Source organism: Sinocyclocheilus rhinocerous, unplaced genomic scaffold, assembly GCF_001515625.1.
Source record: "Sinocyclocheilus rhinocerous isolate Xijiao unplaced genomic scaffold, SAMN03320098_v1.1 scaffold1381, whole genome shotgun sequence".
In the NCBI taxonomy this organism is placed as follows: Eukaryota; Metazoa; Chordata; class Actinopteri; order Cypriniformes; family Cyprinidae; genus Sinocyclocheilus; species Sinocyclocheilus rhinocerous.
In genome coordinates this window covers 210,029-222,790 of record NW_015654074.1, presented here as the reverse complement: position 1 = coordinate 222,790, position 12,762 = coordinate 210,029, and the positions used below count along the sequence as shown (strand labels likewise).

The 12,762-nt window shown below is 42.8% G+C and overlaps 1 protein-coding gene across 1 annotated transcript in view; it reads left to right on the top strand.

Moving 5' to 3' along the window:
- The window catches only part of LOC107716875 (girdin), a gene marked incomplete at its 5' end in the record, with an annotated part of 37,386 nt that overhangs the window by 2,221 nt on the left and 22,403 nt on the right, over positions 1-12,762 (top strand). Inside the window, 10 exon segments of the mRNA XM_016523480.1 lie at positions 1,672-1,755; positions 1,835-2,009; positions 2,099-2,126; positions 4,086-4,167; positions 4,662-4,820; positions 8,372-8,518; positions 9,011-9,158; positions 9,314-9,483; positions 10,129-10,314; positions 11,127-11,282. Coding sequence (XP_016378966.1) covers positions 1,672-1,755; positions 1,835-2,009; positions 2,099-2,126; positions 4,086-4,167; positions 4,662-4,820; positions 8,372-8,518; positions 9,011-9,158; positions 9,314-9,483; positions 10,129-10,314; positions 11,127-11,282 — 1,335 coding nt within the window.

Genomic DNA, 12,762 nt, shown 5'->3' with positions numbered 1-12,762 from the left:
ACTCACTCACTCACTCACACACTCACACACACACACACACACATAAACAACACACTCACTCACTCACACTCTCACACACTCACACATACACACACACACTCACACACACACACACACACACACACACTCTCACACAATCACACATACACACACACACACACACTCAAACAAACACACTCTCACACACACACTCACACAAACGCACACGCACTCACACACACACACTCACACACACTCACTCAAGGTTATTTTCGTAAACGAAAACTAAATCTAAGACGAAAACTATTGGTCAAAAAACATAAATAAAAACATCAAAATAAATGAAAAACTAAAACAAAACGAAACTAACAACAGTTACTGCAAAACTAACTGAAATAAAATAATAATAATAATTTAAAAAAATAAATAATCGTTTTCGTAATCATTACGTTCTCACCCCGTGGCGAAAAAATATTTGAGCTGTGTGTCGGTTTAGGAAAATACCGGGAAATACCCGTAAATGGCGCATCATGCACGTGAGGTTATCTGACGGAGAGACGCAAAGCAGTTTAAAGCAGAGTCCTGCACGGGTTGTTAGGTAAACCTGCATCCGCAGTACACAACAGAACACCCGACCCCTTATCCGACAGCAGCCAGCACCAATTTAATTCTGTACCCGATGCGTTTGACATAAAGACCGCGACCTGAACCGCACCCGCATTAAATAGGCTACTGCATCAGTAAGGCAAAATTTTTTATTTTCTCATGTGACACAAGCAATCAAACTAAAATAGGCATTTTAAGTTGGTGCTTTGAAGAAAAACAGACAAGCAGCGCAACAGAACAAAGAACCTGCATCCTTCCTGTAAACCATAAAAAACTTTTGCCCACATCTTGCGATGCCAAAGGCTGTTTTGAACAAATGTGCATAAACTACGCGCTTATAATTCTTCATAAAAGAAAAGAACATATTTAAATATGCCTTTACTGTTAAATGTCATTGTCTCTCCTTAAACTCTGCAGTGTGTGGCCGTTAGTCCTTTACAGAACCATTAAAAATAAAATGATGCATGGGCTACAGAAAACAGCAAAGAGCGCTCTCTAAGCTGTCATTCACTTCAGCTGCAGCGCGAATGTTAAATTAACATTATTATTGAATTTCATAAGTTCCACTTATGATTTATGCGCGTTTGTTCGCGGGAAAGTGAGCAAGACAGGACAGTTATGGTATCATGATTATGGTTAAATAAGATATGAATACAAAGAAATTAGCTACACACTTATCATTCAGTAGTACGTTTTAAATATACTGTAAGTGCAACTTGTGTAGATTTAAAAAGGCATGACTGCTTCATTTTGATGTGTATTTGTATACTTTTACCATCTAATCAATCTCAGCATGCTTTAATTTTGTGTCCCTAGTCGTGTGCATCGCGTGATCAGGGTTAATTTTGCTATCACACACACTCTCTCACACACACACACACACACACACTCTCACACACACACTCCCACACACACACACACCCACACACACACACACACACACACACACACACACACACACACACACACACACACACACACACACACACACACACTCTCACACACACACACACACACACACACACACTCACACACTCTCTCACACATACTGTGTGTAGCTCATCTCTGTCTCTGTGTGTGTCTCAGTGTAACATGAAGGAAGAATACATCGACCGGATCCAGATGCTGGACTTTGACACGCAGGCAGCCATCGCCGCTCACATTCAGGAGGTCTGTGTCACATGACGTCACGAGTGCAGCTGCGACCCCTGACCTCTGACCCTCTGTGTGCGTGTGTGTGTGTGTGCAGGTGACACATAACCAGGAGAACGTGTTTGACCTTCAGTGTGTGGAGGAGAGCGAGTCTGTCCCGCACGATAAAGACATCGTCTTCAGACAGCTGACCTTTAACCTCAAGCGCCTCGTCTACGAGAGAGACCAACATGCTGAGGTAACACACACACACACGCTCGCTGCTGCTGTGGGTGTGACGCGGTTAATGAAGGACCATGTGACTCTCTGACCACAGGCTAACATGCATCATACACATTCAACATCATCATCTGTGTGAAAGCCAGGATCAGACGCCTGCGGCAGGAGCTGTGAGTACAGCACTTATCCAGCTTCCCCTCGGTCCGCTGGCCGTTACAGGACGTGCTGAGGACCAGGGGAAGTTATTGATCTATTGATGGAGTTCAGCCGTTAGTCTGCGCTGCTACAGCTCTTCACACGCAGCTGTCAGCGTTATTTCCCTCAGTGTCTCTGTGTTTGCTGATGTTCTCTCGGACTAACATCTACTTCAGACTCCCGGAGAGCTTGAGAAACAGACAGTTTATAACTGTAAATGACGTTACAAGTGTTATCTTTACTGCTGCTTTGACATGCTGGTAACTCTTTAACAAAAGCCCTGGTGAATCATTTACACTAAGGTACAGTACTTATAAAGCGATGCTATCTAACACGACATAATCACATAACCGCAGTGAACCGTACTCTCTTCCTCTATTTCTGTTATTCTCCCTCTGTGTACTCTGTGTAGAGAAGTAAACTAAATCTCATTTATCCAGCTTCCCCTCGGTCCGCTGGCCGTTACAGGACGTGCTGAGGACCAGGGGAAGTTATTGATCTATTGATGGAGTTCAGCCGTTAGTCTGCGCTGCTACAGCTCTTCACACGCAGCTGTCAGCGTTATTTCCCTCAGTGTCTCTGTGTTTGCTGATGTTCTCTCGGACTAACATCTACTTCAGACTCCCGGAGAGCTTGAGAAACAGACAGTTTATAACTGTAAATGACGTTACAAGTGTTATCTTTACTGCTGCTTTGACATGCTGGTAACTCTTTAACAAAAGCCCTGGTGAATCATTTACACTAAGGTACAGTACTTATAAAGCGATGCTATCTAACACGACATAATCACATAACCGCAGTGAACCGTACTCTCTTCTTCTATTTCTGTTATTCTCCCTCTGTGTAGAGAAGTAAACTAAATCTCATGGAATTTCTGCATGGAATGATTCAATAGGTGTGTCCCAAATCGCGTACTTATGCACTATTCTATGACGTTTTGTAATATAAATAGTGCGAGTAGTGCGTTCACACTGAAAATTTCACAAAGAAAAAGTGCACTTTATATACCCGGATGATGCACTTTAATAACCGAACATATGAAGTGTGGAATGTTGGACACTTCATGCACTCAACTGTCGCAGCTTTAATTACGTAGTGAAGGGGGAGGGGCTATCAGACTCGTTTATGAATGACAGAATAACCTTATATAATTCATACACTACATGGTTGAGTACATAGTGCATAAGTACCAAGTGCATAGTGTGTCATTTGGGACGCAGCTAATGACTCTCAAGGTTTACTCGTTTCATTACTGGATGAATCAGTGTTGTTGAATGAATGATTCAAAGACAAATACATTTTTAACAGCCCCTTTCCACCACCTAAAAATAAAAGATGTGCACACAGGAATTGAGAGGTGGAATTGAAATTTTAATTTCACAACAAGTGTCCGGTTCCTGACCTTAAGTATCCCATTCTGGAATTGGAATTGATTTTGGATTCACAGTCCTAGTCTCAAACAAGTCATTTGTGAGAGGATGAGAGCGAGTTTCCAAGCATTAAACTGAAGGTGTGGCTGCGGTGGCTTTGTTAGAGGAGCTCTCACACTGTCCCGTATGCATGCTGAAGCGTCCAGGATGATTCTGCACATCTAGAATGAGGCCACGGCTCTTTACCTGGCTTCTGTTCTTGCGTCTTTCACTGCAGGGTAAAGGAGGACAGTCTATTTTAATCCGTGTGCCATAAAAGAATCGCACAGCTCCACTTCCTCTTCCCCACTGATCATGAACGAGATTCATTTTGTTTCTGCGCAGTTTATCAAACGTAGTCACAGCTCTCATGTGGTCTCCAGTAAAGTTCATGAGTAGAGGTTTTTCTCATCCAAAGTGTGGTACAGTAGGATTATCACAGAATTAACCTGACAGCGGCCCATCATTAACCAGGAGTCTTACTCGCTTCTGCAGACTAACTGCTTGAATGTCTCTGTGTTTCAGAGAGGAGAAGACTGAGCAGCTGCTGGACTGCAGACAGGAGCTGGAGCACATGGAGACAGAGGTCAAGAGACTGCAGCAGGAAGTGAGGCGTCTCTACATCTTCACCACTGACTGAAAAACACGCTCCTGTGTGACACTGAGCTTAACTAAATCTCTGTCATCTTAATTGCGAGTCCTGATGTGTAATGATTACAGTAATTCCTTTAACTACTTACACGCCACAGCTTTACACAGCCAGTAATAGCTCAGCCGATCATCACACGTGTATTTACAGACGCCGCTGTATCACTGTCTGATCCATGGCATCAAACCGTGATAAATAAACCCTCACACAGCAGTCCAGCCTCTCAAAGAGATGACAATTCTGTCGTCATTTACCCTCATTCTGTGGAATACAAGAATCTAAATTTCCCAAACCTGTTCCCACAGCCTGTATGAATATCTATATCTATATGTCTTGCATTTAGTTTACCATTATAATGTTTGGTAATTCTGGTAAATCAAAGAGTGTCATAATTCTGCATATTGTAAATCAAATATATATTGGTTAAACACATTTGCTTGTGTGTTTGTCAGAACCTGCAGTTGCTGTGTGACGCGCGGTCGCTGCGGGCGTATCGTGACGAGCTGGATGCTCTCAGAGAGAAGGCCGTCAGGGTGGACAAACTGGAGAGTGAAGTGACGCGCTACAAAGAGAAACTCCATGACATTGAGTTCTACAGGACCAGAGTGGAGGTGCGCTCACATGACTACATGTGTTCACGAGGGAATGCTGGGAATGTTGTGGAGGTTATTGATTGTTTGTGTTCACAAGGGAATGCTGGGAATGTTGTGGAGGTTGTTGATTGTGTGTGTTAACTAGGGAATGCTGGGAATGCCATGGCAGTTATTGATTGTGTGTGTTCACAAGGGAATGCTGGGAATGCCATGGTGGTTGTTGATTGTGTGTGTTCACATGGGAATGTTGTGGAGGTTATAGATTGTGTGTTCACGAAGGGAATGCTGGGAATGCCATGGCGGTTGTTGATTGTCTGTGTTCACGAGGGAATGCTGGGAATGCCATGGTGGTTGTTGATTGTGTGTGTTCACGAGGGAATGCTGGGAATGCCATGGCAGTTATTGATTGTGTGTGTTCACAAGGGAATGCTGGGAATGCCATGGCAGTTATTGATTGTGTGTGTTCACAAGGGAATGCTGGGAATGCCATGGCAGTTATTGATTGTGTTTGTTCACGAGGGAATGCTGTTCAGGTTATTGATTGTGTGTTCACAAGGGAATGCTGGGAATGCCATGGCAGTTATTGATTGTGTGTGTTCACAAGGGAATGCTGGGAATGCCATGGTGGTTGTTGATTGTGTGTGTTCACATGGGAATGTTGTGGAGTTATAGATTGTGTGTTCACGAAGGGAATGCTGGGAATGCCATGCCGGTTGTTGATTGTCTGTGTTCACGAGGGAATGCTGGGAATGCCATGGTGGTTGTTGATTGTGTGTGTTCACGAGGGAATGCTGGGAATGTTGTGGAGGTTATTGATTGTTTGTGTTCACGAGAGAATGCTGGGAATGTTGTGGCGGTTGTTTATTGTGTGTGTTCACGAGGGAATGCTGGGAATGTTGTGGAGGTTGTTGATTGTGTGTGTGTTCACAAGGGAATGCTGGGAATGTTGTGGCGGTTATTGATTGTGTGTGTTCACGAGGGAATGCTGGGAATGTTGTGGAGGTTATTGATTGTGTGTTCACGAAGGAATGCTGGGAATGCCATGGCAGTTATTGATTGTGTGTGTTCACAAGGGAATGCTGGGAATGTTGTGGAGGTTATTGATTGTGTGTTCACGAAGGAATGCTGGGAATGCCATGGCAGTTATTGATTGTGTGTGTTCACAAGGGAATGCTGGGAATGTTGTGGAGGTTATTGATTGTGTGTTCACGAAGGAATGCTGGGAATGCCATGGCAGTTATTGATTGTGTGTGTTCACAAGGGAATGCTGGGAATGTTGTGGAGGTTATTGATTGTGTGTTCACGAAGGAATGCTGGGAATGCCATGGCAGTTATTGATTGTGTGTGTTCACAAGGGAATGCTGGGAATGTTGTGGAGGTTATTGATTGTGTGTTCACGAAGGAATGCTGGGAATGCCATGGCAGTTATTGATTGTGTGTGTTCACAAGGGAATGCTGGGAATGTTGTGGAGGTTATTGATTGTGTGTTCACGAAGGAATGCTGGGAATGCCATGGCAGTTATTGATTGTGTGTGTTCACAAGGGAATGCTGGGAATGTTGTGGAGGTTATTGATTGTGTGTTCACGAAGGAATGCTGGGAATGCCATGGCAGTTATTGATTGTGTGTGTTCACAAGGGAATGCTGGGAATGTTGTGGAGGTTATTGATTGTGTGTTCACGAAGGAATGCTGGGAATGCCATGGCAGTTATTGATTGTGTGTGTTCACAAGGGAATGCTGGGAATGTTGTGGAGGTTATTGATTGTGTGTTCACGAAGGAATGCTGGGAATGCCATGGCAGTTATTGATTGTGTGTGTTCACAAGGGAATGCTGGGAATGTTGTGGAGGTTATTGATTGTGTGTTCACGAAGGAATGCTGGGAATGCCATGGCAGTTATTGATTGTGTGTGTTCACAAGGGAATGCTGGGAATGTTGTGGAGGTTATTGATTGTGTGTTCACGAAGGAATGCTGGGAATGCCATGGCAGTTATTGATTGTGTGTGTTCACAAGGGAATGCTGGGAATGTTGTGGAGGTTATTGATTGTGTGTTCACGAAGGAATGCTGGGAATGCCATGGCAGTTATTGATTGTGTGTGTTCACAAGGGAATGCTGGGAATGTTGTGGAGGTTATTGATTGTGTGTTCACGAAGGAATGCTGGGAATGCCATGGCAGTTATTGATTGTGTGTGTTCACAAGGGAATGCTGGGAATGTTGTGGAGGTTATTGATTGTGTGTTCACGAAGGAATGCTGGGAATGCCATGGCAGTTATTGATTGTGTGTGTTCACAAGGGAATGCTGGGAATGTTGTGGAGGTTATTGATTGTGTGTTCACGAAGGAATGCTGGGAATGCCATGGCAGTTATTGATTGTGTGTGTTCACAAGGGAATGCTGGGAATGTTGTGGAGGTTATTGATTGTGTGTTCACGAAGGAATGCTGGGAATGCCATGGCAGTTATTGATTGTGTGTGTTCACAAGGGAATGCTGGGAATGTTGTGGAGGTTATTGATTGTGTGTTCACGAAGGAATGCTGGGAATGCCATGGCAGTTATTGATTGTGTGTGTTCACAAGGGAATGCTGGGAATGTTGTGGAGGTTATTGATTGTGTGTTCACGAAGGAATGCTGGGAATGCCATGGCAGTTATTGATTGTGTGTGTTCACAAGGGAATGCTGGGAATGTTGTGGAGGTTATTGATTGTGTGTTCACGAAGGAATGCTGGGAATGCCATGGCAGTTATTGATTGTGTGTGTTCACAAGGGAATGCTGGGAATGTTGTGGAGGTTATTGATTGTGTGTTCACGAAGGAATGCTGGGAATGCCATGGCAGTTATTGATTGTGTGTGTTCACAAGGGAATGCTGGGAATGTTGTGGAGGTTATTGATTGTGTGTTCACGAAGGAATGCTGGGAATGCCATGGCAGTTATTGATTGTGTGTGTTCACAAGGGAATGCTGGGAATGTTGTGGAGGTTATTGATTGTGTGTTCACGAAGGAATGCTGGGAATGCCATGGCAGTTATTGATTGTGTGTGTTCACAAGGGAATGCTGGGAATGTTGTGGAGGTTATTGATTGTGTGTTCACGAAGGAATGCTGGGAATGCCATGGCAGTTATTGATTGTGTGTGTTCACAAGGGAATGCTGGGAATGTTGTGGAGGTTATTGATTGTGTGTTCACGAAGGAATGCTGGGAATGCCATGGCAGTTATTGATTGTGTGTGTTCACAAGGGAATGCTGGGAATGTTGTGGAGGTTATTGATTGTGTGTTCACGAGGAAATGCTGGGAATGCCATGGCGGTTATTGATTGTGTGTGTTCACGAGGGAATGCTGGGAATGATGTGGAGGGTATTTGATTGTGTGTGTTCATGAGGGAATGCTGGGAATGTTGTGGAGGTTATTGATTGTGTGTTCACGAGGGAATGCTGGGAATGCCATGGCGGTTCTTGATTGTGTGTGTTCACGAGGGAATGCTGGGAATGCCATGGCAGTTGTTGATTGCTTGTATTCATGAGTGAATGCTGGGATTTTGCTGGCTGTTATTGATTATATGTGTACATGTAGGAACTGAAAGAGGACTATCAGGTTCTCCTGGAGACCAAGGGCATGCTGGAGGATCAGCTGGAGTCATTCAGAGCTCGATCTGATAAACATCATGAGCTGGAGAAGGAAAATCTGCAGCTTAAAAACAAGGTCCATGACATGGAGATGGTGAGAGCACAGAGCGATCAAATGTTTAGTCCATTAATACAACTCTATATACAGGGGTGCACATACGTTTTTCAGCCTGGTTTTCATATGAGAACATGGAGATTTGGTTTGGTCCTCACACAGCGGCACATCGTGTGACCCATCAAATATAACTATAAAAAATAAATTAATAATAGTGATAATATTATCACACTTTATTTAGTTTTTTTTAAATAAAATCATAAACTAAATAATAAAGTGTGACCTCATTAGTTTCCACTCTCTTATCTGTCCTGTCTAATGATAAATGATTTTCATTTTCATCTTTTTCTTATTTATTTTACATTAAGTTCAAGATTTGTCAAGATATTTCAAATTATTTAAAGTATTATATAAAATGAATAATAGTTTTATTTAAGCGATGTTGTTCATGTGTTATGAATTATATTCAGGTTGAATTGTGTGATATATCTAGACAGACTGGGGATGCTGACAGATGCTGCTGTGTTTCAGGAGCGAGACATGGACCGGAAGCGCTTGGAGGAGCTGCTGGAGGAGAACCTGACGCTAGCGGTGGCCCAGAAACAGAGCATGGACGAGTCTCTGCATCTGGGCTGGGAACTGGAGCAGCTCTCCAAGACCACTCCCGAGCTCAGTGAAGGTACGAGACATATGTGTGTATGTGGAGCACATTTCAGGATAAATCCCAGATTATGATGCTTTGCCAAGATGGTGAAGTGACCCAAATACAGGATGTTTTCTAACGAGAGGCTGGTGTCCGTGGCCTCTGAGAGATGTTGTGTGTTGTGAGCGCAGTGCCGCAGAAGTCTCTGGGTCACGAGGTGAACGAGCTGACGTCCAGTCAGCTGCTGAAGCTGGAGAAGGAGAATCAGATGCTGCTGAAGAGCGTGGAGGAACTGAAGGCCTCCAGTGAGAGCGGCGCGCGCCTCCGTCTGGAGAAACGCAACCAGAAACTCAGCCAGCAGGTCAGAGTTCACACGCTTCTCAGCACAGTTCTCATATTTGAAAACATGATGTTTATTTGTGAGACTTGACTTTAAAGAATGATGAGTCAAAAGTGTTTCTATATTACAGTTTTTTTCAACAGCTTACACACATTTTCGCTTTTTTTCAAAACTTTACACACAAATCCAAGAACTGCACACACAAAATGCAAAATGCATCACATTTCTTGCAAAATGTAGCACTGCATTCAAAATATCACAAACACATCTCAAAAGCAAACATTTGCAAACAGCTTTGCCATAATATTAATTATTATTAGTTCACAATGAGACCAGGATTAGTAGTAAGGAAGTCCATTCTGGTGTGGCTTTACTAAGCTGTGAATAAATTCTGTTCCTCACACAAAGAAAGGAGAACAGTTTGAACAGAATGGGTTAAAATGTTGCGTGGTCTTAACGGAAACTGAACTCTCAGAGCAGGATAATATTCATCAGTGAGCAATCCGAGTTTAAATCTGATTTGTGTTCACTTAAGTTGCTTCCAGAGCATTAGCCGCTCATACGAGTTTGATTGCTCATTATGAGCGTGTCCATATGTCAGATGAGTGTCACACTGGCAGCTGATGAGGATGTGATGAGTGTATGAAGCGGTGTGTGTTTGCGCAGCTGGAGCAGCTGCAGGCGGAGCTGGCTGCAGACAGAGAGAGTCTGCGCAGCGCTGAGAGTCTGAGCGCAGACCTGCTGAAGGAGAAGGCGCAGCTGGAGAAAACCCTGGAGACGCTCCAGCAGAACTCAGACAGACAGGTACACCGCACTCTCAGTGGACAAGATCTGCAGAGCGAGTACAAAGGCGTAATGCTGCTGAGACATACACAGACATGCTGCAGCAAGCATGTGAAACACACATACATCCCTCCACAAGCGCAAAACACGAGCCCCCAACAATGCTGATCTACCACTAAAACTAATGACCTATGTGTGCCTGAGCCGTTTTGCCTAAGGCTTTCACATTTAGAAACACTTTAAATGTTAGCGGCACAGAGAGCATGAATGCTCATTGACTGACGATTATCAGTAGAGGACCTACTGTATTGGTTCATGCTGGGGGATCATTACTTAAATACTCCATAGTTTCAGCACTTCAAAGCATTATCTTAACACACTTTAAAACTTTCAGTGTAACAGTTTTCTACAGAAAAAAAAATTACCTTTGAGTAGGGCTGGGCAATATGGCAAAAAAAATTAGAACATTCAGAACATTGGACAGTTTCTCAGTTTTTACAGTTTTTAACTAATCAACTTGAAAATGCTTTGCCATAATATTAATTATTATTAGTTCACAATGAGACCAGGATTAGTAGTAAGGAAGTCCATTCTGGTGTGGCTTTACTAAGCTGTGAATAAATTCTGTTCCTCACACAAAGAAAGGAGAACAGTTTGAACAGAATGGGTTAAAATGTTGCGTGGTCTTAACGGAAACTGAACTCTCAGAGCAGGATAATATTCATCAGTGAGCAATCCGAGTTTAAATCTGATTTGTGTTCAGTTAAGCTGCTTCCAGAGCATTAGCCGCTCATACGAGTTTCATTGCTCATTATGAGCGTGTCCATATGTCAGATGAGTGTCACACTGGCAGCTGATGAGGATGTGATGAGTGTATGAAGCGGTGTGTGTTTGCGCAGCTGGAGCAGCTGCAGGCGGAGCTGGCTGCAGACAGAGAGAGTCTGCGCAGCGCTGAGAGTCTGAGCGCAGACCTGCTGAAGGAGAAGGCGCAGCTGGAGAAAACCCTGGAGACGCTCCAGCAGAACTCAGACAGACAGGTACACCGCACTCTCAGTGGACAAGATCTGCAGAGCGAGTACAAAGGCGTAATGCTGCTGAGACATACACAGACATGCTGCAGCAAGCATGTGAAACACACATACATCCCTCCACAAGCGCAAAACACGAGCCCCCAACAATGCTGATCTACCACTAAAACTAATGACCTATGTGTGCCTGAGCCGTTTTGCCTAAGGCTTTCACATTTAGAAACACTTTAAATGTTAGCGGCACAGAGAGCATGAATGCTCATTGACTGACGATTATCAGTAGAGGACCTACTGTATTGGTTCATGCTGGGGGATCATTACTTAAATACTCCATAGTTTCAGCACTTCAAAGCATTATCTTAACACACTTTAAAACTTTCAGTGTAACAGTTTTCTACAGAAAAAAAAATTACCTTTGAGTAGGGCTGGGCAATATGGCAAAAAAAATTAGAACATTCAGAACATTGGACAGTTTCTCAGTTTTTACAGTTTTTAACTAATCAACTTGAAAATGTAACTACAACATAATTCAAGTAACTTTTTCTTTATTAACCCTCTAGTTAAAGATTCTATTCCAAGTGCAGCACACATGAAGTTGTCAACATGATGTAAATGTTAAACAAATCAGAAAAGATGCATGAACTACAACTACATCTTGTACAAACTTGTCTTATACATATTATATGTTCAGAGTTAAATGCTTCTAAAAAAATTCTCAAAAGTCAAGGTAATTCAAATGCACAATGACTGAAGGTATAACACCAGTAGACTATTATTAACTATAAATGTTCTGTAAAAACAACAGCTTTCCATGACGCAAACATGAAATATCAGACATACAGTAGTAGTTCTTCACAGGTTTTTTATTCGATTGCGCTGCTTTTCCATAGTTTTTTCTGTGTAAACATGGATGTGTTTTTAGGCATTCTAAAAATGCGGCGCTCAAGTTAAAAGAAGCTCACTCCTGTCTTCTTGCATTTTTCCTATTCCACTGCCCACGTTGTCAACACAAAAGCGCATTCTGTGTGAACTGCACCTAGCGATATATTCTACTCATGGTCCTTCACGGAGCGCCGACATGCGCTCGGATCATTCTTTTCTCTTTACTCTTATCATTAGCATACTGTCACACTGTCTAATTCTAACGTTTGGTAATATTTCTATTCAAAATCACAGTTCCTCAATTTATAAAAAATAAAATCGTGGCAAAACGTTAAATTCGAATTAATTGATAAAATCGGAAAAATCACCCAGGCCTACCTTTGAGGTATGATGCTGATGACACATACCAAGTTTTGTAATGATGCATTAAAGGGGTGGTTAATTGCGATTTCACTTTTTTAATGTTAGTTAGTGTGTAATGTTGCTGTTTGAGCATAAACAATATCTGCAAAATTACGAAGCTGAAAGTTCAATGCAAACGGAGATATCGTCTTTTAAAATTCTGGCAGTTTAATGCCTACAAAAACGGCTGGTAGGGACTACAACG